Genomic DNA, 25,859 nt, shown 5'->3' with positions numbered 1-25,859 from the left:
CTCAATGATTCAGCCGGGTTTTCTACAAAATAAGTTTGTACTCATTTTTTACCCACAATCTGGACCGAGTGAACCAAGGGTTGACCCGATAAGTTTTTTAACTATGACTCATTGCACCTAGTTTGACCACTATCTTTCATGTCTCTTTACTCATCAGTAGGGGTGGCAAAACCTGACACGACCCGCCAACCCGACCCGCCAACCCGCCTCTTAGGCGGATTCGGGTTGGGCTTAAGCCAACCCGTTTAATAAACGGGTCGACCCGCGTAACCCGTTTATTAAACAGGTCGGGTTCGGGTTGGGGGTATGCCAACCCGACTGACCCGTTTAATAAACGGGTTAGGCGAGTGGGTCAACCCGCCAACCCGTCTGCCAACCCGCCAACCGACCCGTCGACCCGCCAACCCGACCCGCCAACCTGACCCGCGAACCTGAGAACCCGTTTACCCGACCCAACCCATTTATTAAATGGGTTGGCGGGTCGTGTCGGGTTACCCATTTATTAAATGGGTCGGGTTCATTTTGCTACAGTCGACCCGTTTAATAAATGGGTTGGTTCGGGTTGAGGTATGCTGACCCACCAACCCGACACGATTGCCACCCCTACTCATCAGAGAGTACACTTACCTATGACCTTGTCGCAAAGGACGCCTCTCATGGGTTGAAAGTCATGACATTCCTTCAGCTTACATAAAATATTTGTAAACATGAAAATAATATATTTTTTAATAATTTACTAAAAGTCGCCTAACCATCGGTCATTGCATTTAGGCCATCTGCTTTTTATAAATTATATTTAAATTCACACTTTGTCCTAAATACCAGTCATTGAACCTTTGTTTAACAAAAAATGTGAGTGAGATACCCTCATTGTTGAATTGTTTAACAAAAGACGATGACCAAAATGGCATTTTATACCTCTGACGGGTAATTTCCTTATGTTGAGTTGCACTAAGATAAAATAAAGAAACCGGTTAAATGCAATACCTCAAACGTTGGCCAGTTTTTTATAAATTACTCATGAATTTCCCTAAGCAGGTTATATGTTCCTCCTGAAACACGCAGGTGCACGTTCTCGGGTCTGAATGAGCACCACGTATGTAAGCACGTGGGGCTCATTTTCCCATGTGTATTGGCATCACTTAGCATCGGAGTCTGATGCATTTGCAAAGACCTAAGTACCCTTTCCCACCATTAGCACCATAAAATGATATTTTGAGTAAAGGACAAAAATATTCTCCTCACCAAAAAGGGTTAAAATCATCATCGTTTTCGCCTTAAGGAGTAAACTCCTCTGCTTTAACAAGAGCTCCTCACAATATGTCGCCCTAAACGTTCTGAATCACCCTTTAACGACACACCATTTGATGTAACAAGAGTTTCCTTTGACGATGCAGCCTTTGACATTGTCTGCTGCCGCGGGAGCACCCTTCATCGTCGTTTGTTGCTGCCAGAACACCCCTTTGCCATCGCCTGTTGTCGTTGGAGCACCCCTTTTTTGTCGTCTACTATCATCAGAGCGTAGTCAAAGCACTGTTGCCACCATCAGCTGCATCTACCTTCTAGGTGTTTCTCCTCCATTGTCGGATTAGCAAAACTTGTGTCCTTTCGATGAGTTTTGTATAAGGATTCGTTGTGTAAACAAATCGATTTGTAAATCTGAATGTTAAATCTTACAACTAGTTGTATTATTCATGCTAAATAACACCTATTTTCATACTGAAACAAATTGATTTGTACTTATCTACCTTCTGGACATCGAAAAACAGTTAGCACGATTTGTACTTATGAAGGCAAAATATTACAACGATATGTACTTATGAAGGCTAAATTTCTACAACGATTTATAAGTTTGAATTTAACAATGATTTATATATTTAATGCAGTAGTGATTTGTTCGATGCAACAACGATTTATACCTTTGAAGCAATAGTGAATTACGATTTATGATTCATGATTTATATATTTATGATTTATGATTTACAACGATATGTACTTATGAAGGGTGTGATTTGTACAACGATTTATACGTTTGAAGTAGCAACGATTTATACGTTTGATGCAGTAGCGATATGTAATTATGAAGTTACCTCGATTTGTAATTAATTTTGCTAAATCGTACTACGATGTTTACTTATGAAGCCAAATATTGTGACAACTTGTAATGTTGGTGATTTATAACGAATGTCATAATTTGTAATAATATATACTTGGGGAGGTAATTGTAACATATAATCATGCGATTAAATTTATGTGTTGTGCAAGTTAGCAATGACTATAATTCGTAAGACAAGAAAGCCTTTGTCGTTATAGGGGATGACTCTTTGAGAAATCATCCGCCAATCCAATATATATGAGGTTATGTAAAGTACCAAAATATAATGAACATTGAGAATGAAAGAGACATGAATAAGTTGTTGGATATTTATTATGCGAAGTCTGATCCATCAGATATTGAAGATGAAAAGCAAACGAAGAAAGATGAGGAAGAACTAAAGATGATGAAGAAAAAGAAGAAGGATGACGAAGAGAAGGAAAAGCAAAGGAAGAAGGAGGAGGAGAATGAAAACTACGCGCACTTATGAGGCAAAAGGATTTCTTCCTGCTGACCATATAAAATTAAATCTACATGCACATCATTCTTCATGTTATCTATCATGATCGTCAGTTTCATCGCACTATACTATGCATTGAGTTGTTATTTACCGTGTCAATTAAAGAAACGACTTATCGTATGTGTGTTGACGATAGCGATTCACGTGACAGCGATTCAATAACAGTGATGACACTGTGAAGCGATTTCAATTTTAATCGCTAAATGAACAACGATTTGAATATGTAAATCACCACCGCAATCGCGTAATAATATAAATGCCGCACACACACGTTTCAATATCATAATACAAATATCATAATACAAATATCTTACAAATTGATATTAGCAAACACATAATATGTTACAAATCGATATACATATCGCATAATATATTACACATCGATACAAAAATTTAGCATAATAGCTTACAAATTGATATTAACAAACAAAACAATATCTCGCAAATCGACAATATGTTACTACAATCGTGATTTGCATTATATTATTCTAATATTTTCTATACAAAGGCAAATCAATGTGGCCGACATAAACGTCATTGCATAAATCACATAAATAGTCAACCAGAATCTAGGTCTCACAAGGCATATCAATTTTTGACAATGAGCGGGATGTGAAACGACATTTCTTTTATAAATGAATGACACATGTTTTCGTAACCAAGGCAAATCGTTGAGGCAATTTATGATTTATACATTTAAAGCAGCAATGATTTATACACTTAATGCAGTAGCAATTTATGATTTATAAAGTTACAAAGATTTATACTCAGGTTTGCTAAATCGTGCAATGATGTTTATTGTTGAATCCCAAATGTTACAACGATATGTACTTATGAACGGTGTGATTCCTACATCGATTTGTACGTTTGAAGCAGCGATTTGTACGTTTAAAGCAAGAATGATTTATACGTTTGATGCAATAACGATTTATACTTGTTGACGATAGCGATTCACGTGACATCTATTTAATTACAGGTACAACACTTTGAAGTGATTTCCATAGAAATTGCAAAATACACAATGATTTGAACACGCAAATGGCCACCTCATGTCGCTACAATGTAAATTTCTTACGCACAGGTTTCAATTACATACTATAAATATCTAACAAATTGATACTTGAAAGCACTTAATATTTTACAAATTGGTACAAATATTGCATAATATATTACTATACCTAACCCTATACCCTAAACCCTTAATATATTACTAAACCCTAAACCCTAAACTTAAACCCTAAACCCTTAATATCTTACTAAACCCTAACGCTAAACCCTAATCATTAAACCTAAACCCTAAATCCTAACCCTAAAACCTAAAACCTAAAACCTAAACCTAAACCTAAACCCTAACCCTAAACCCTAAACTCAACCCTAAACTCTAGACCATAAACCTAAACCCTAACCTTAACCCTAAACCCTAAACCTCAGTTGTAAACCCTAAACCCTTGATTTGTATGTTGATTGTGCATATCGATTTATAAGCTATCAACATGAATTTCATATCGATTGTATGATATTTGATCATCGATTTGCGTTATAGTATGACAATATTTTTGTAACAAAGGCGAATCATTGTGGCCAACAAAGACGTCATTGCGTAAATTGTCTAAAACGTAAATCGCTTAAAGGTATATGTTATTTTATTATAAAATCCTTGGTGGGTCCCATAAGCATTAAATTCCTCTGCTATAAAAGGAGCTCCTCACAATATTTTCCCCTAAATGTTCCAAAAAAAATCTTTGTCGGCGTCTGCTTTCGTCGGAGCACCCTTTGTCGTCTCGATGAGTTTCGTGTAACCATTTGTTTTTATGATTTATGAAGTTACCATGATTTGTACTTAGGTTTGCTAAATCTTACAATGATGTTTTTGTGTTGTGTAGATTACCAATGGCTTACATTCGTAAGAGAAGAAGCATTTCAGTGTTAGAGGAGATGACTCTTGACAAAATCGTCGAACAATATGCTTTGTATGAGTAATTAGAAGTGTACTACAAAATAATGGCACTTGCGAATGATAAAGAAAGGGAGCAATTGCTGATAAAGTATAGAGCGAAGCCTAATCCGTCAGATATTGAAGATGATAATCCAACGAATAATGATGAGGAAGAAGTAAAGATGAAAAAGAAGGAGGAGGAGAAGAGGAAAAGGCAAAGGAAGAATAAGGAGGAGGAAGAGAAGCGAAGGCAAAAGAAGGAGAAGGAGGAGGAAGAAGAGAAACAAAGACAGCTGAAAAAGGAGGAGGAGAAAGAGAAGCAAAGACAATTGAAGAAGAAGGAAGAGGAAAGGCAAAGGAATCAGATTCAGGATAAGGAAGAGAATGAAAGGCAAATGAAGAAGAAGAAGGACGAGGAAGAAAAAAAAAAGACAAAGGAAGGAGAAGGAGGACGAGGAAGAGAAGAAAAGGCAAAGGAAGGAGAAGGAGGACGAGAAAGAGAAGGAAAGACAAAGGAAGGATTAGGAGGACGAGGAACAAAATGAAAAAGAAAGAAAGAAGCAGGAGGAAGAGAAGGAAAGGGAAAGAAAAAAGCAGAGGATGGACGCGAAGGAGCGAAGGAAAAAAGAAGTACAAAAGCAGAGGAAAGTAGGGAATGAAGAGGAGAAAAGTGTGACCAATATACATTAATCGCTATTGTATATCGCGATATACTATTGTAGGTATTATTACGTATAATGATTACTATGAATAACGATTACTCTGTATAGTGATTACTATGTATAACGATTACTACGATAGTGATTACTTTGTATAGAGAATAATATGCATAGTGATTACTATGTATAGTGATTACTCTGTATAGTGATTACTGTGATAGCGATTACTATGATAGTGATTACTATATATAGTGATTATGAGGTTACCACGATTCATACTTAAGTTTGCTAAGTCATATAGCGATGATATAAGCAAATAAAATAACGTTTGTTTAAAGTTATTTGATACGCAAATTGCTCCATTCGATAACAATTTACTGCGATAGGTATTATTATGTATAACGATTGCTATGTATAACGGGACAAATTATGATTTGATATTTTGTGTTACAAGCAGCTCAAAAGAGAAGTAGAGCAGCAGGTGAAAAGTTGAAAGGTCAGTGTCAGTGGCCTGTAGTTTTATCGTAGTACAAAAAACTGAGTAAATATCAGAAGGACCGATTATGAAAGATGCACTTTGATGGCCTTCTGGACCAACATTATTTTGAAAATTGTTGAAACACCATGACCCACCTGGTCAATAAGTGGAACCATAAGACAAACACATTCCAGTTTGGGGGTTTTGAAATCACCATTGCCCTAAAAGATATGACATGGATTACAGGTTTTAAGTGCCATGGAATTGTTGTCCTAACACGGGATTCAAACTATAATCCAATGGACAAATGCATAGCCCTTTTAGGAATCTCGATGGAGGAATGACGTGAGTGTATTTATGGTGGAAGCAATTCTTCATCGATCAAAGTTCATTTTTTCTATAATAAATGGGATGGTCGGTCCACTGCATGTGCATCTGAAGCTGCTGACAAAGAGTTACGCGACTTTCTTCTTTATTTTTTTGGACTTACTTTATTTTCTGATTGTTCTGGTTCGAGAATAAGTTACTTGTGGTTGCAGTTCTTGGAAGACTTAGATGAAGTCGACAACTAGGCATGGGGTGCTGCTATGCTCGCACACTTGTATAGTCAGTACAAAAATTGTCGAGGGGTTTTGGTCATTTGTGCAGGTATTTATTTATTACATATTTAGTACTTGTAGACTAAGCTCATTGAAGGTTGTAGTCTTACTAATATATTATTTTTGTAGGCCTAGACGTGGGAGCATATTATCGCCTTGCATCCTTAGTGTGGCATTGCAGTTTATGGTTTTCCCAAGATCGGCCAATGGGCTATAATAAAAGTCAAGGAGAAAAATGCTCAGTTCATTTTAGATGGTCTGCAATTAAATGAGGTAGATGGTTTAAAATCGCTGTAATGTTTAACATTCTTAAGTAATCATCTCTTTAGAATTTTGTCTTCCTTAGTACAAATTGTTATCTCCTTAACATCTAACTTTCATTAGCATAGATTGTTGTAATGTTTAGCATTCTTAAGTAATCATCGCTTTAGGATTTTGTCTTCCTTAGTACAAGTCATTATCACATTTTCATCTAACTTTCATTAGTGTAAATCGTTGTAATGTTTAGCATTCTTAAGTAATCATCGTTTTAGGATTTTGTCTTTCTTAGTACAAATCGTTATCGTATTTGCATCTAACTTTCATTAGCATAAATCATTGTAATGTTTATCATTCTTAAGTAATCATTGCTTTAGGATTTTGTCTTCCTTAGTACAAATCATTATCGCATTCAACATTTTGCATGAATAACTATGTCTATATCTAAACCATAATCTCGATTGCACAGGTTGTGTGGAGACCGTATGGAGATGGGGAGGACAAGGACGAAGATGTTGGTGTGATTGCAAGACTGTCTGACTGCGATATTTGGCTCTTTAGCAAATGTGAAGCCGAGTTGCAGCATGATAGTCGAGTACTCCTACAAGTTGGCTTGGGACAGTCGATACCAAAAGTGCCTATGGTATTGAGAAGGAAGATGAATAATGGTGCGGCCAGAAACGTGAATTGGCACAAATGCTTCAGAAAATAATTGGGTAGCTGGAACAAAGGAGGTGTTTGTGTCATACCATATGATTATAAAGAAGGACAATATGACCTCAACTATTTCAAACAATATTGGCAACCCATGCATCGAAATCGACAGTTTGAGGAGAAGCAACCTTAAAGTAAGGTCACTCTTGTACCCAAGCATGTTGTCTTCCAACATAGACATAACATCCATTGTGTCCCTTCGACGAATACTATGATTCTCTTTGTTGCAGTACACGATAAGGAGCAAACACAGCTCCCAAAGAAGAAGATATCGTTTGACAAAAGTTTAGCGATGCTGAAGAAGGAGAATAAGGAGTTACAGATTGACGTGCAGAATTTGGAGAGACAAATTGGGTCACTGATCGAGATGATTACCAGTGGGTTTAATAAGATTAAGGGAACGAAGAGGCCACCGAATAAAGAGACTCCACTAAGGCAAAGAAAAAGACGATTTGTATGTCCATCTAAGTCGTCAAGTGTCAGTGAATAAACATATTATATGATTTGTGTATCCCGATAATTTTATGTTGTAATTCTATCATTATTTGTTGTAATTATATAATTCTTTCATTAATAAGTGTAACACAGAAATGCTACTGAAAAATCGACAAGACTACATAAACTTAAGTTTGAAAAATCGTACAAGTTTCCTTTACTTATGTATTCCAAACATTACAACGATATGTACTATGTAGGGTGTAATTTCTACAACCATATGAACGTTCGAAGCAGTGGTTTGTACGTTTGAAGCAACAATGATTTATGAAATTACCATGATGTGTACTTACATTTGCTAAATCATATAGCGATTACTAGTTTAAGGTTTATTATTTATAGTGATTCCTGTGATAGCGATTACTTAGTATATCGATTAATATGTATAGCGATTATGAAGTTACCATGATTTGTACTTACGTTTGCTAAATCGTATAGCGATTACTAGTTTTGAGTTTATTATGTATAGTGATTCCTGTAATAGCGATTATGAAGTTACCATGGTTTGTACTTGTGTTTGCTAAACCGTATAGCGATTACTGGTTTAGGGTTTATTATTTATAGCATTTTTTGTGATAGCGATTACTTAGTATAGCGATTAATAGGTATAGCGATTATGAAGTTACAATGATTTATACTTACATTTGCTAAATCATATAACGATTACTAGTTTTGAGTTTATTATGTATAATGATTCATATAATAGTGATTACTAGGTATAGCGATTATGAAGTTACCACAATTTATACTTAGGTTTGCTCAATCGTTAAGTGATTACTGGTTTAGGGTTTATTATTTATAGTATTTCCTTTAAGAGCAAGGAACGCCGCATAACATTAGTTTAGGGTTTAGGGTCTAAAGTTTAAAGAAACGTCATTTGACACACTACTGATGTTATGCGATGTGTCATTCATTTACACGTACTAACATCATTTCGATGATACTAGCAAATGAAACGTCTTTTAATTAATATGCAATGTAATTTATATATTTATTATATTCTTTGGGCATAATTTTTTAAAACGAGCGGGATGTGAAACAACGTGAAGATATAAAAATGAACGAAGCATCGCATAACTTCAGTAGTGTGTTATGCAAGGAACACAAGACGTTTCCTTTAAGAGCATGGAATAAACAACATTTTATTTAAAGAAGAACCAGAGTCTTTCCTATAACCTGCTCCGTGAGCAACGAACAAAAAAACTGACATTTCATTTCTCCTTCATCGCAAAAGTTGTATCGATGTCGAAGAAGGATGTTGTGATTCAGTCGAACGTCCACAAAAAAGGGTACCTGATGTCTTCTTTTAAATCGTTGTAATTTTGAAAAGATTTTTAAATGAAAAACATGTGAAAACCAGACATCAAATAATAAAAACCGGTTCTCACTAGTGGATGAGACCGAGTCGAACTCAGGGAACGAGAATATTTCGTATTCAAGCAAACAAATCTAAACTAATCTTTATTGCCGTATTATGAAATGTAAAATATACGAGAAAATTAAAAACATCTAACTATTACAACAAATGAATACCCTTCGCAAATGGCGTAAAAAGCGATATTTACAAACCCAATTAAATGCCTAAATTCTAAAATAAAAGAAAAACATATTCTATTCTTGCACTTCCATGTTACATATGCGCTTCAGCTCCACTCCTGTGCTATCCTGCACAATTCAAAGGAACACGAGCAGCGCAAGAGAGAAATATAGAAACTATACTAACTAAATGCTAAGAATACGAAAGAAATCATTAATGAAATCTAAATGACAATTTTAAATGAAAATGATTTTTTATTAAGTCTAGCTAACTACTTGCACAGTAATTAACAATGCTGATTATCTTACTTAACTAACAACTATTTTTAATATCAAAGAATCAATCAATCAATCAACTAAGTAACCTAATATCAAAACACTAAGTAATCTAAGTACTAAGTAATATCTAAGAAATCAGCTAATCATTATCATCAGATAATTCGATATCTCAAACTGGATCCAGATATCCAATTAAACTGGTCCAGTACCACATCACTCTTGCCGGAAAAACAGATAACAAAGTGATAATTCTGATAGACTGTAATTGTTCAAAATATCTGATCAACTAAAAAATTCAGTTGTCAATCTAGAAATCACATTGTCAATCACAGGAAATCAAAAATGTTGATTCAAGCTATCAGGCAATTAATCAAATAGGCCTCAAACAATTACTCAATCAATACCAGAGGTCAGTCGATTAATATTCAGGCATTATTTCAATTACTGGTACTCAAATGAGCAACCAGAATTTACGATGACACTTCAATCAGACTAAATCCAGTCAATCAAGCAATACTTAAGCAGTTCTGGCTTCAGAGATCAATCCAGAAACAAACAATCAATTTCCAAAACTCCTTTGATTGATGATAAGATAGTTACTCGTTGGAGAACAATAAAGGCATGGCAATGGAAATTAAAACAGATATCCAATCAACTTTTCACAGCAATGGGTAAAATAAGTTCCGGTAATTCAAGAGGGCTCAGGCATAAGAACACTGAATTTATGGTTTTCATGGTAAATGTGAAGGGAGTCCGGTTGAAACAGATCAGAGTTATTACAAACTAGAAATCAGATTTCAATCTAAACTTCTGGCTGATTGAAATCAGATAAACGAAAAAAATTGGATTCAATCTTGATCGCCGGAAACTGATTGATCGGAAGCATACATTTGATTTTCGAACTTCAGTCATTCAGTCCAGAGATTAGGCATTCGATCAATCTGCTGTATCATGATTCAGAGGAGATGTAGCATATCAAGCTCTGGTTATTCTGATGAACAACAGATCAATTTATGTTGGACTGTTGCAGAGTAATTCACGGTAAAACAAGAAATTCCGGTGAAGGAAGAGAAATTCTGGCGAATCCTCCTGGTTCTGCTAAATTTCACAGATGTTCAACGATGATGATGCAAGGTTCATACTTTCACTTCAGATCACAACATCCGATCAATTTTTTTTTCAAAGACACACACTAGAATTTCAAATATCAACAGCCTCCACCGGAAATATCAATAACCTCCACCGAAAATATCAACAACCGTGAAATGAATTTCACGGTAACTCAAATGAAAATGGCTCGTTCACATTTCCACGATAAATGTGAATTGAATACGGCTAAATCAGAGGATTCCAACTATTAATCAGAGAACAAAGAGATTATGATCGGTTGGATTTGATCCAGTTCTCTGATCAATGCTGGAAATCAAATTCAATTAATTTTGAAAATAATATTCTGAAAACACAGTGATCGATCGATCATTTTTTGCAAGGAAATGTTCAAATCTGATGAATCCACAAACAGATCTGATGATTTGAGTATGCTGCTTTCTCTGAATTTTAGATCCACGCAAACCGGAAATGGTGATTTCACAGCTATCAGATTTCTAATATTTCACTGTAATCACACTGCGATGCTGTAGAAAAAAAAATTGAAAACAAACAAACAACAAAAATATTTTGAAAGTTCATATGCTAATGCTACCTACGATGAATTAAAAATGTAACATAAGGCTGGAATCACACATACTATCTACTAACTTCAACAAATCAAATTATCAAAACAGAAAAAGAAGAGAAGAAGAAAAAGAAGAAGAAGAACACTCACCGAACCAGAGGGATTAGAAGATAAGTGGAATCCTCCTATATGCCATTACCATAGCTGGATGCCTCCACCGGATTGAGGAAGAAGAAAGATCAAGGGAGAAGGAGAAGAAAGAGGAAAGAAACAAGGTGAAGGGGAAGGGTTAGGAAAGAAGGCAAAGGCATAAAAGAGAAGACAAACCTCTCTTCCCCCTACGTATCATATTTAAAGATTTGAACTTTTGTCCATAAGTCCCTCTTCTTTTTAAAATTGCATTTCAAAACCTCGCTTCAAAAAGTTATTTACAAAACAACTCAAAATGACTATGTTTTAGAAAATACAAAACTAAGTCTAATTTAACTCTAATTTTTTATGATTTTCAAAAACTAAACTACTACAACTATGTCAAACACTAAAATATGCATTAAAATGTAAAATAACACTATTTTTCATGCATTTTTTATTCTTATAGTATTTTAGCACATTTACTCGAAACTAACATAAAATTGGGTTTTTAAATCATTTTCTCATGAAATCATGCATATTTTTATATGAAATATCCCTAAAATATATGCATGATCAGTACCTTTGATTCCTTTAACCTGCTTCATCTTTTTTATGTTGTTTATAGTTTGTTTACTAAATATAATGCTACAGTTCGTTTACTGAATATTCAGCTAATTTCAGTACGACATCCACAAAACAAGTTGTCAGAAAACTCAACAAAGTGCTTAAAGAGAACATCGACCAGATGTGAGATGAATTTGCAGAAGGAAACACTATCAGTAATTTTATACATATGAAACCACTATCAGTTATACATTTACGTATGCCATGGGTATGTATATTAACAAGTGTATATTTGTTGTAAACAGACTATACACGATTTTGTCATGTATATTCAAAGTAAGGGAATAATCATGCTGGTCTGCGTCGTCACCCCTTATTTTATGGTATATCGGTTATCTAATATGTTTATTTTCTTTTTTGATTTACTAATGCACCTTCATGTTTTAAACTTGCTATTGTTATTGTTTCATTCAACAGAGTATCGTCCGCCGAATACCATACACAGTTGGATTTCTAGATAGACTACAATACTGGGGTAACGATGACCAAATTGCAGACTTTTAGTCAAGTGAAAAGGTTTGTAACCATATCGATTTGTAAGATGTTAAATCTATTTAAGATCTTGTTTTGATTCTTAATATTGATTTTAAGCTATCAATAGGAATGTGCATATCGATTTAAGATATTGTTTTGATTCTTAATATCGATTTCTATGTTGATTCTAAATATCAATTTTTAAGATATCACTAGGAATTTCCAATCGATTTAAGATATTGTTTTGATTCTTAATATTGATTTCTATGTTGATTCTTAATATCAATTTAAGATTACCATTTTGATTTTTAATATTGATTTAAGATATTGTTTTGATTCTAAATATCAATTTTTAAGATATCAATACGAATTTTCAAATCGATTTAAGATATTGTTCTGAATCTTAATATCGATTTTTATGTTGATTCTTAATATCGATTTAAGATATTGTTTTGATTCTTAATATTGATTTCTATGTTGATTCTTAATATCTATTTTTAAGCCATCAATAAGAATTTCTATATCGATTTAAGATATTGTTCTGATTCTTAAATTTGATTTCTATGCGTATTCTCAATATCAATTTAAGATATTGTTTTTATTCTTAATATCGATTTATATATTGATTCTTAACATCGATTTTTATACTATCAATACACATTTTTAGATCGATTTTGTAAGATATTTTATAATCGATTTATAGATATTGATTCCTACATTGTGGCAATTAGAAAAGCATTGGGTCTTATACGTGTTGGATGTATGAAAATAAAAAACATGGTTATACAATTCCTTGAACTTTAATGTTGGTGTAGACCGTGACATTGCGCATTTGGTAAGTTTCTATCTATAAGATTACCGTATCTTGTACTGTGACCCAAAATTTACTTGCTTTTGCATAAACCACAGGTTGGATTTTTCAAAGACATGTTGGGTGTTGTCATTGGCCCGTGGAGGTTTCACGTCGCAGATGATGCTCCTTTACAAAATAATGGCGTCGATTGTGGCCTCTTTGTAATGAAGTATATTGAAGCAATATACTATGGATGAGAACTAGAATTCACCGCTATATGATGTACACTTAAACATGTTTTATTATCCTATATTATTGGTGACTACATTTTTATATTGGTCTGACTTTTGTTTTTTTTTTTAGGATGATATGCGTGGATTTCGCACAGAATTATGCAAAAAATTGATGGATTTTCTAATTGTGAAAGATACAAAAACCCAACCTACAAGATTACCTAGAAAGCAACGAAGGACGTGAGGCCCACATGAATAAGAGAAAGTCATTTTAAACGTCTACCTGTTCTCAATGATAACGTGAAGAGGGTTACGTTCTACTGTTGAGAGAGAGAGATAACAAATTTTTGTTAAACATTTAATTTCTTGAACATGATAAATTTTTTGTGTATAGACATTTGTAACAGATTTTATAGACTGTGTATACAAATTTTGTAAGATTGTACCTAAAAAGCAATAAAGGATGCGAAGTCACTAGGAATAAGAGGAAGTCGTTTTAAACATCTACCTATTCTCAAGGATAACGTGAAGAGGGTTATGTTCTACTGCTGAGAGAGAGATAGCAATTTTTGGTTCAACATTCAATTTCTTGAATATGAATAAATTTTTTTGTACAAATATTTGTAACAGATTTTGTAGACTGTGTATACAAATTTTGTAAGATTGTACAAAATTCACATTGATCCATAAACCAAAATTATGCATCTGGCACACGTATTTTGAATACGCAAATCATCACCTCAAGCGTGTAAATCGCAACAATATAAATTCTGCAATCACACATTTAAAAATCATAATACAAATATCTTGCAAATCAACTCATCTTACAAATTGATATAATATTGCATAATATATTACAAATTGATTCTTAATATTGATTTGTATGCTTATTCTTAATATTGATTTCTAAGCTATTAATAGGAATTTCCTTTCAATTTTTATGATATTTTATCATCAATTTGCAGATATTGCTTCCTAACACGATGTCTACTACAAATTTATAGGATACTATATTGATTTTTGTGAGATATTATTTTATTTGTTAATATCGATTTGTAGTATATTATGCTTAATTGTCGTATACTGATTTATAAGATATTATGTGTTTTCTAGTATCGATTTGTGAGATATTGTTTTGATTGTTAATATCGATTTATAATATATTATGCTGAATTGTCGTATATTGATTTATAAGATATTATGTTCAATTATCGTATAACGATTTGTAATATATTATGTTGAATTTTCATATATCGATTTGTAAGATATTATGTGTTTTCTAGTATCGATTTGTGAGATATGATTTTGTTTGTTAATATCGATTTGTAAGTTATTATGTTGAATTACAATATCGATTTATAATATATTATGCTCAATTATTGTATATCGATTTGTAAGATACTATGTATTTTCTAGTGTCAATTTTATGATATTTGTAGTATAATTTTTATTATAAAATTACAATAAAGAATTATAACATTACAACAAAGAATTATCGATTTAGAACAAAAAATTATAGAATTATAATAAAGAATTATCGATTTATAACAAAGAATTATAGAATGATAAACATTACAATGATTTACACTAATGAAAGTTAAATGCTACAACTATTTTATAGCTGAAGAATCCACACGCGATTCATGTGTTGCGTTGCTCACTTTTAAATTGAATTGAGCCTGACATGAAACAGAACAATATCAGACACTACATTAAGTTCAACAAGAAATGCAAACATCCTCCAAAAATTGTTGCATACCAAAAGACTTATCAAACTTATGCCATTGTTCCACTCAAACAGGTTAGGAAGATTGCAGGTTCCAACATTGTAGTACACGTCTGTAGGGTATTGCTGCATATTGGAAATTACACAAGTTAGATATTTATAAGTTGCACGTAATACAATTTACATGGAAAGCAATATATTGTATTATATACATGTTCATGCGAAGAGCTTGGTTGCTTAGGGGGTGGTTGTTTCTTAGACATTTTCTTGTCAACCAATTTCAGTGCACCCTTTGTCCTCCGACGACTGCGATCAGAGGTAGGTTTCCTTTTGATACCCTTTGCTAGGTGAATATTTCTATCATAATCTACAACGTTTGCTCCTAACTTGTCGAAGATGATGTTTACGCTTCGGTGCAACTTCTCATAAGGGTTAGGGGAAGCATGATTTTTACCTACGTTGTTCGATCATGTTAATTTATATTGGTCTTCACGAGCTGCAATGGACTCATGGTGAATTAGCTACACTTTTTCAAATAATTTCCTTGACACTTTTCTCATACATACATAGGCTTCTTTGCTTTTCGATGCCAAATCTGCAACATGCATAAGTGACCTACATAGTTGTTGGTAACGGGAGGCTATGTAGCACTTCTCATCAATACTAGATTGAATGACATTATTTGTATCCAGCAGTTCAATCTTTGCATGTCTCGTCCATCTTTGCATTATATATGACTCGAGTATTTCTTGTATATTCTTTTGATTAAGTGTCTTTAATGCATGACGACATAAAATACCTTTGAATTCAAATATTTTGCACGTACATTCAACTGTTTCGTTGTCAACATTATATGTAACATGTGCTTCTTTCCTTTTTGGATGCTCTTTGCCCTCCCATACAACATGGTATTTGTGCATATTTCTATATTGTATAGCAATTCATTACTTGTATAACCTTCTTCTTAGGTCATTCAAATACAGTTAGCATATACAGGTCTGCAGGTCGCGTCAATATTTTCATGCCAAAAGTTACAAGGCGGGTGTTGAAGCATTTCACATCTTGTTCATGCTCGTTCTGTCTAAGACCGTCTAAAAATAATTCATACTATTCTATAAAGCGAAACATTGTTAAATATGAATAAAAGGTTTTTTTTTCAGTGTGGGATGCATAGATTCAGCTGTTTGTGTGCTTATCATACCTGCACAAAGTATTGTCTTTCATATGCCAATACTCACTTCTCTTTGTCTGCATATAGATGTTGTAACCACACACAGTCTTCAAGGTCGTACATCTGAATCATTTGCTCCCAATCAGACATAAAGGTGACATCGTCTATGCTCTCAAGTACATAGTGTCTAAACTTTTTATCAAACCCTGTTTTTTGATTAAAAATGGATCCTATGTTCTTTGCTGCATTTTGAAAGATATGCCACAAACATAAGCGATGATGTGCATATGGCCACACATGAGACACTACAGCCACAATTGCACGATCACTATATGTAAGTACAGCTCCAGGGTGCTTCTCATTCATTGTCTATATAAATACTCTGAACAACTGCTCAAAGATTTCCTTGGTTTGGTCATACAAAAAAGCGCCGCCTAATATGCAACTTCGTGAGTGATGATTCACTCTGACAAACTGCGTAAATGGTCATTGTTTCGTATTAATCTTCACTGTCATATAAAAATAAGCACATCATTGAAGCATTCATAATCTACTCGTGACTTTGAATCTGCCCAAAACATATTCATAGCATACCCATCTTCATCCAGTTGCATTGCACTAAAGAAATTAGGGTCATTGCTTGAATACTTATGTAGGTAATCAACCAAAGATCATATTCCTACATTCTTCATATTGTCTGACATCTTCCTTCTCAAGTGGTTTCTTAGATTCATAGGTGTGAATGGTACATTCTTGTGACCATCATCTACATGCGCACACAAATTGTATGTCTTTCTTGGTACAATGCCGACATTATCAACTATTTCAGCATGCGCTTCAGTTACTTTACGATGTGACCTTAACATAGGAGTCATAAATGAAGCAGCTAATTCATGGTTATGATCATTGATTAAAGTATGAACTACATATTTCTCATTCGGAAGTCTTCTTAACAACATTCTCGTTGGACAACCATATCTTGAATCTGGCTTGCTCCTTATTGGATTTTCACTTGACTTCTTCCAACCTTGCTTAGAACAAACATATACCTTTCTCACCACGACACCCTGTGCATTTTTTGCCCAAAAATACCTTCTAACACTGAAGCCAAGTTTTAAGGCATAATCATTGTAAAATTTGTATGCAGCTTCCTCATTATTAAACAATATTCCCTCTACAGGAACATAGTCAAGTGTACTATCATGTAGACTTGAGGTGTCTGCACCTTTGTCAAATGCACTGTCATGATCGTCTACCTCATTATCAAATTGCATTTCGTCTGCTAGAATATTCAAGTCAAGAGTGAATTCAATGCTTGCACCCTTCTTGTCATGTGTATAATTAGTGCACATATTCACTTCTTCAGTTGCATCGATAGTACGGATGCCCGTTGCTCCATGACTTTTCAATGATTGAGATACATCATTTTCACTGCAACTAGTTGATATGCTCAACACTATCATGAGCAAAATATCAATTTGCGTTAACCAGCACATATGTTTACTATAATTTATTCAAGATGCATATAACAACGACTATCGATTAGTTAAGCAAGTCAAAGAAACGATTGAATGAATCATAATATCAAAGATTCAACATAATAGCTTACAAATCGATAATAACAAACAAAATCATATCTCATAAATCGACACTAAAAAACACATAATATCTTACAAATCGATATACGACAATTCAGCATAATATATTACAAATTGGTATACGACAATTCAGCATAATATCTTACAAATCGATATACAACAATTCAGCATAATATATTACAAATCGATATTAACCAAGATAATCTCACAAATCGATACTAGAAAATAAATAATATCTTACAAATTGATATACGATAATTCAGAATAATATATTATAAATCGATATTAACAAATAAACCAATATCTCACAAATCGACACTAAAAAATGCATAATATCTTAGAAATCGATATACGACAATTCAACATAATATATTATAAATCAATATTAACAAACAAAATAATATCTCACAAATCGACACTAGAAAATATATAATATCTTACAAATTGATATACGACAATTCAACATAATATATTACAAATCGATATTAACAAACAAAACAATATCTCACAAATCGATACTAGAAAACACATAATATCTTACAAATCGTTATACAACAATTCAGCATAATATATTACAAATTGATATTAACAAACAAAATAATATCTCACAAATCGATATATATGTTACTACAACCGCCATTTGTGTTACATTGCATATACTGAGTGAATGGACGATACCGGATGGAGTAGCGACCCTTGCTCACATCTGTAACCAAGCATTCTTGTCAACAGATCCCACTGTCTTACAAATATCTTCAAGTTTTCAACCATCGAAACGATAAAATCTATCAACAATAACAAAACACCTTAATGACACTCACGATGACATACGTTCTTCAACAATAACATGATGACATGGAAAGGTACCCACCACGTTTTAATGGCGCTTGTTGGAATATTTTTGCATCATTATTTTTTTTCGTACTGCCTAACGAAAACGAAGAAGAAAAGAACACTGTAAAAAGAGATGGTCGACAAATCCCCCCTATGACGCCCACCAATGATCGAACCAATCGTTCGATTTATAGTTATCTCCACGAGGTAAGAACAAACCTGTAAAAGTTTTCTATCTAACACAAGGCAGGAACAAGAAGGCGGCCATGTGTTGTAACACAAGCTAAAAACAAAGGCGGAACATGCAAATCTATTTACGGGGGGCGGGAAAACATTTTCGTCTAACGGATATCTATCTTACGGAAAAACATTTTAGTCAAAAGAATATCTACATTTTTATGTTATTTTATTATAAAGTCATCGTGAACAACATTGACATATGAATTATCACGGGTCCCAAGATATTCCTCCGTACACACCGGAACACACGAATTTGTGTTCCGGGGAGAACACACAACACCCTCCTAATATCAAGGCCTGTTATATTATATGTGGTTCACATTTTGTGCCATTTTTTTAATCCAAAGAATGAGGGACATCTACCCTTTCATTTGAGCCAATTTTTAAATCAATCCACCTGTCAAAGACTGATCAGGGCAATGTTGTTAAAATAGGTTCAGTAGGTGAATCGGTTTCTCAAAAAACTCTCTGAATCTAATTGAATCATTTGTAAATCAGTACTTTTTCACCATAGGATGACACGTCTTTAAAAAAAATATTTAAAATTGTTAAAGAAATTAACCCTTTTAAAAATATTAAAAAATACCAGTTGAATCGACCTTTTTGGATCACCTTTGGGCCGATTCAATCTGAATAGTCCGATTCTGACAACATTGGATCAGAAGAATATGGGTGGATACAGGTGGGGCTCCAAGCAGGACGCTCAAAGGCCCACTGGCGAAAGAACCAGGTGGGACGGGCCCATGCCCAAGCCTAAAACAAGGCCCTATCTGATAGGATTTAGGCGTGGCCTGGGCTGAGCTGAGCCTATTGGAGGAGGAAATGAAGAAAGAAGGCAGAAAAGAAAAAGAAACAAGCTTAGGTAAGGTTGCCTAAAGGTCACAAGGGGTTTGGTGTAGTGGGATGGAGCCTAGGCCACTAGATGGGCGGTCTAGGTTCAAATCTCGTGGGCATCACCCTTTGCACAAGCGAAAGTTGGTGGCTCCGTAGGAGTGAGGGATGCGCCACTATTTTAAGCCGCCAGAGAAGTGACTGTAGGTATGACAGACACAGTCACCAGGTATCTTACTCCAGGTTTAGGACTGGTTTCTCTGTTCTGCATGAAAAAAAAAACTAAGGTTTTTAACACATGCCTTGATTATGGGTAGCATGGCAAGCACAAAAATATAAAATACTTGTACAGAAGGATTATACTTGTAACCAACTTATTATAAAATATTATATGTAACTATCATGTCTAATTTGGAAGCCAACGCTCTCCGGTTACTACTGTGTGTGTGTGTGTGTGTGAGAGAGAGAGAGAGACAGACTTTCAGCAATGGTTTTTTTTCCTGCTGACCAATATTTGAGTACATTTAAGATTAGAATCACTTTTTCTGTTTTTCATCCAATCATTTACAACATAATAGAGGGTGGCGGATTTTCTTTGTCGCTTTACAAAATCATAGGGGATGACTACTTTCTTTTTCACTAAAATCACTGCGAATACAAATCTGCTATAAAGTAATTCTTTACAAAGATTTATCAAATGACACTGAATTCAGAGGCCTTACCAGGTCGGTCCTAATTGATATAGCACATCAAAACCTTCTTGCGGTGTAAGTTTGAAACTTAGATCATTACCTTCAAAGCGATATATTTTCGTTCACAGCTCATTACACAACTGCTTTTGTCCTTCATATAGCGTCAAGTTTTAACCACCCATGATCTTTACAGATTTTGTCTCATCAAATCTAAAGAAATACACTTGAGATGATTGTGTATCCAATATTGCAGGTGAAAGATATTCTGAAGATGATCCCAGCAAAAGAATGAGAATGCCTCCAAAACTAGGGAAATCAGCAAACCATGATTACACCATCAAAACAAAAGGACACTAATACGGCATAAGAGAACCACTGATGATTTGAGCAACATTCTCCAAGATAGTTGAATCAACTAGTCATTCATTAAGTTTTGCTCACTAACTCAACTGTCACTGTTCTTTAAGAGCTGAGCCGATATCACTTGATCCCTCAAGCTCCCTAGAATAACCTAGTGCCAATGGACTCTTCAAATCCAAACTTTGGGGGAAGCATAGATATTTCCAGCTAGCATACATCAGATCTCTAGACATATGACTACTGCTATATGGAGTATAGAGCAACAGATTGTTCCCATCATAACCTCCTATTAAGTCAATGTCGTCCTCCTGAACAAGATACTGCGAATTTTCTGGTGAGCTTTTTGAGAATAACTGTTCATCATATGGAAAATGGTTATCTTCAAGGACATATCTTGTTCGAGGTGTCAACACATTGTGATTTGGGTAAAAATCATGTGAGGCTATTCCAGAGAAGAATGCTGGTTGTGATGCATAATTTTGAGCGTGAAAGGGCAATTTAAATGGGGAACTTAATGTGTCAACTCCAACATCACAGAGCCACTTAACAAATGAATCTGATGTAATATCGTTGATACTCAACTCTGGCACCAATGCATCAACTGGTGCTTCTTTCCCATAGTTATCCAATTGTAAACGGCTACAATAGCTACCAGAATCTAGACTTTCAAGTTGGTTATTGATTTGCTTGCCATCTATCTCTTCAGCATTATATATATCATTTTCAAACAGAGGCTTATTTAGAGAGTGCCACTGAAAATAAGGTATACCTTCACGGTCCAATAATGCAAAATCAGATGGCATATTGGCCACTGTATAACACTCGGGTGTTCTGGGATGTAAAGGTTCTACGAGTGTTCCAACATTGTGCATAGTATTCCTCGTAACATGTACTGGTTCAGATATACCAAGCAATGTACAATCAGATGTGCTTTTTGTAGATGATGTCATTTCATTTACCTTGTTCCGTCCATTGTGCAGTTCCTCAGTATCCAAAGTAAAGAAAGCTGGCCAAGCTAAATCAAATCTTGTACTATCATGAGGAGGAACCACATTATCAGAAGCTGAAAATAAAATCAGCCCCTCCGCATCCTTACCTCGAAACTCGGGTGAATCCACTTCACTATGATAAATGTGTTCAAAATCGGAAATTCTAGGTAGCATATGGTGATAAAAATTTCTAGGGCTGGAATGCTCAGGCACGTCCATAACATAACTATCTGAATCTGTAACATCGCCATTGAAATGCTTTGTGTTTGAAATGACGCTTAACATCCTTGAGTAGGAACCTGCCTGCAAAACCTTTGAATCCAAAATCAGATTACTGAGAGCAGAATTAACAAGAACATGCCTCCATGAATAACTCTTCACGACACATTCATGAGAGTTTCCACCTAACAGTAATACCTTGTGATTCAGATGCTTTAACAAAGATGGGGGTGGGGAGGAAGCATAACTTGCATCTTTTTGAATGCCTATGCGCTGAAGGAGCTCCAGAATTGCATCTGATCTGAAGAAGTGGCTCATTATAGCTATCACTGATAGCACATTGAAGACACTTCAGAAGAAAGCTCGAGAACAATCATAGAAGAGATATCTTACCCAAGTGAAACAAAATCATCCAAACAAAGAGACAATGTTTTTGCAGCTAATTGACGTAATTTTCTCCGTTTAATTGAAAAGATTTCTCCATGCTGATATTGCTGCCCTGAAGATAGGAAAAATTGTAAATTTTTATTTGTACGTATCCTCCATGTCTGAGTCAAGGATGCTGTTTTCCTACAAGCATCAGCATGTAACAAAGGAAGAGAGATTTTCTTGTGTTTAACTAATTAGAAGATATTAATCTATGTAAATAAACTGAATGACAATGTCATAATCTGAATTATTAAAGATTAATAGAGCTGAGCAATAATTTTGATACGGGAGCTTTGCCCTTCATCATTGCAAGTGGATTAAGCAACTTCATGATGTGTGAGGTTCCAGCCCCCATATATTTATTTAAATAAATGCAATTAGATTATTGTGTTAGAAAGTCACATATATATGTATTTAAAGTATATACAGATGTAATATGTATTTTTATTTCTTATTTTCATTTTTGTCTTTTTTGTCAAAGTCAATAGTCAAGATTTGACCAGCTGTTGGGAAGTAGCCCAACGGCTATTACTCTCTCTCTCATGTCTATAAATAAGGGACTATTTCCTTATTGTAAATCACTTTTTCAAGTGAGATTTCTCTCTCAATAATATTCGGTATTCTTGTGCCTTAGTGCACTTTGTGTTATTTATGCTTTAGTGCATTTGATGAGTGAATGTTCTTGTCAAGTTTTTTGTAAACATGAATATTTGTGAGATTATTCACATGGTATCAGAGTTTGGTTTATACTCACTCGAAAAGGTTGCCTCGTAAAGCATGCATTGGCAGGCTGTCTCGTGAAGCGTGTTCATAATTCTTCCTTGGTCGAGGTCCTCTTCATCTCCTTGTTCATCATGAGTGAATTCTTCCCACACAATAAAAGCAACTCCAATTTTATTCCACCATTCAAGCTTGATGAAGGCAATTACAACATTTGGGCGGGACATTTGGAGACATTCATAAAAGATCAAGGTTTGTGGGGATACGTGAGAGGTACTATTCTTGAACCCACTCCTAAAATTACAATATGTGAAAATGGTGTCTAGACAAGTCTCGAAAAAAAAAAGACAAAGCAATGAAAGAATATTACAAAAAAATTAGATGAATGGGACATGAAAAATGCCAAGATTCTTTCATGGATGCTAAGTAGGGTTGAGACAAAAAATACCTCAAATCTCTTGTGTTACAAAAAGGCAAGTGAAGCATGAAAGTATCTTAGAGGTATGTTTACCGAAAAAGACATGGCCCATAAATATTATCTACAAGAAAAGGCTAAAAATATTAAACAAGGAGATAAGAATGTTAGAGATTATTTTATAGGGTTATCATCCATTTGGACTGAACTTGCTCAATTTGAACCCAAATGAGAAGGTAAGTGTATTGAGATGCCGAGAGTTCAAGTTGAAGAAGATAGACTCTTTGCTTTTCTTTATGGATTGAGACCTGAGTTTGAACAAACTAGGGCTTCCTTGCTATCATCCTCATCGCCTTCTCTTTTTCATGAGATTCTCACTAAACTTAGTGGAGAAGAGACTAGGCTAAACATGAGTAAGAGTGATAGTGTTCTTGCTACTTCCAGCAATGGTCAAGAAGAGGATTGTGTGTTTGCCACCTCCAAACCGGGATATTATATCAAACCATATAGACCTCTTCATTTTAATAAGAATAGAGGAGAGTAAAAAATAATTTGTCATAATTGTCATGAGCCCGACCTCAATGTCCTAGATTCAAGAAAGACTATAGACTACAAGAAAAAAGAGTTGTCGCGGCACCTTCAAAACAAGAAGAGGATACTCTAAACCTCAAACATCTCACTAAATCATTATCCAATTGACGAAGGCATTGCAACAATTGCTTAAAGGATCAATCTCAAGAGCGGCTATTGCATCCTCTTCAACTCCTGGTATGTGCTCTTAGCTTCTTGATTCAAGAGCTTCATTTCATTTCATATGACCCCACACAAGTCTATTTTATCCGAGTGTTAATCTAACTCAAATGCATCCTTTATTTCCACTGCCGACGAAACTTCCTTGAAAATCGAGGGTGTTAGGATTTTTAAAAATGATTTGACAAAACACAAGTTTTATATTTCAAAAGTAAGACTTATACCAAAACTTCATCTTAATTTACTTTCGGTTTCTCAAATCTTGAATCATGAATGTGATGTCATATTCTCATCAAATAAATGTTAGGTGCAGAATCGTCAGTCCGGGAAATTGATTGGGGAAGGTTCTAGGCAAGAAGACCTTTATTATATGAACTTCCCTTGTATTCCAAAGGAATCATTTTGTAATATTTCCCAAACAAAAGTTATAAAAGTTTGGCACCATAGACTTGGGCATCGAATTTTGTACCTATTACTAAGGATCTTTGCAAAGATAATTTTGAATGTAAAGAATGTTTACTTGAGAAAATGATATCTTTGCCTTATGGGCAAAGAACTTTTTACTCCTATATACCTTTTGAGTTGGTTCATTCGGATGTGTGGGGTCCTGCTCCGATGATTTCTAAAGGAGGATTCTCCTACTATGTTGTATTTGTCGATTATTTCACTAGATATTGTTGGATTTATTTTCTTAAGTTTAAATATGATGTATTTGCAACCTTCAAAACTTTCCATAACATGATTAAAAATCAATTTGAAAGCAATATCAAAATCCTAAGAACTGAATCTGGGGGAGAATATTTGTCAAATAATTTTAAACAATTCTTAGAAAATGAAGGAATTTGCATCAGAGATCGTGTCCTAGAACTCCACAACAAAACGAAATTTCAAAAAGAAAACATAGACATATTAAGAAAGCTAAAAGGACACTACTTATTGCTAAGAATGTTCCTAAAAATCTTTGGGTTGAAGTTGCCTTAACATCAGTGTATCTCATAAATAGGATGCCTTCAAAAACTTTATCCAATGAAATTCCTTTTGAAAAATTATTCAAATACTATGTCACATGGGTGAGGGTGCGGGGATGCGGCACTTCTAAAAAACCCGGGTGCGGGGGTGCGGGGGTGCGGCAAAAAAAATAAAATAATATATATATAGGACTTATAACCAGTTTTTTTTGCTGGTGTGTTTGTTTGAAGACTTGTTACACACGTTCTGTTTGTTGTGTACTTTGGCGCAACGGGACAAAATTGATGAACCGAAAGGATTGGCAATCTGATCGACCAGCCTGTTGCGTTCTGCTGACTGTCATGATTCAATCATGTCTAAAACTCCCTGGTCTTCATGAAAAAAAATATAAGCGAAAGGTTTGATGTGGTTTGTTG

General features: G+C 34.5%; 1 protein-coding gene across 1 annotated transcript; it reads right to left on the bottom strand.

The window, feature by feature from the left end:
• Nucleotides 1-20,440: 20,440 nt before the first annotated feature.
• On the bottom strand, nucleotides 20,441-23,536 carry LOC149813742 (uncharacterized). The gene is made up of 4 exons (XM_089991195.1): nucleotides 23,344-23,536; nucleotides 22,554-22,659; nucleotides 22,359-22,461; nucleotides 20,441-22,253 (listed from the first exon to the last, which is right to left on the bottom strand). Exons 1-4 carry the CDS (start codon nucleotides 23,534-23,536, stop codon nucleotides 21,045-21,047), a joined length of 1,611 nt encoding a protein of 536 aa, XP_089847321.1. The 3' UTR covers nucleotides 20,441-21,044.
• Between the last annotated feature and the right edge of the window lie 2,323 nt (nucleotides 23,537-25,859).

The sequence above is a fragment of the Nuphar pumila genome, chromosome 16, assembly GCF_984573655.1.
Source record: "Nuphar pumila chromosome 16, dmNupPumi1.hap1.1, whole genome shotgun sequence".
In the NCBI taxonomy this organism is placed as follows: domain Eukaryota; kingdom Viridiplantae; phylum Streptophyta; class Magnoliopsida; order Nymphaeales; family Nymphaeaceae; genus Nuphar; species Nuphar pumila.
This window is presented reverse-complemented; position numbering and strand designations above follow the sequence as displayed.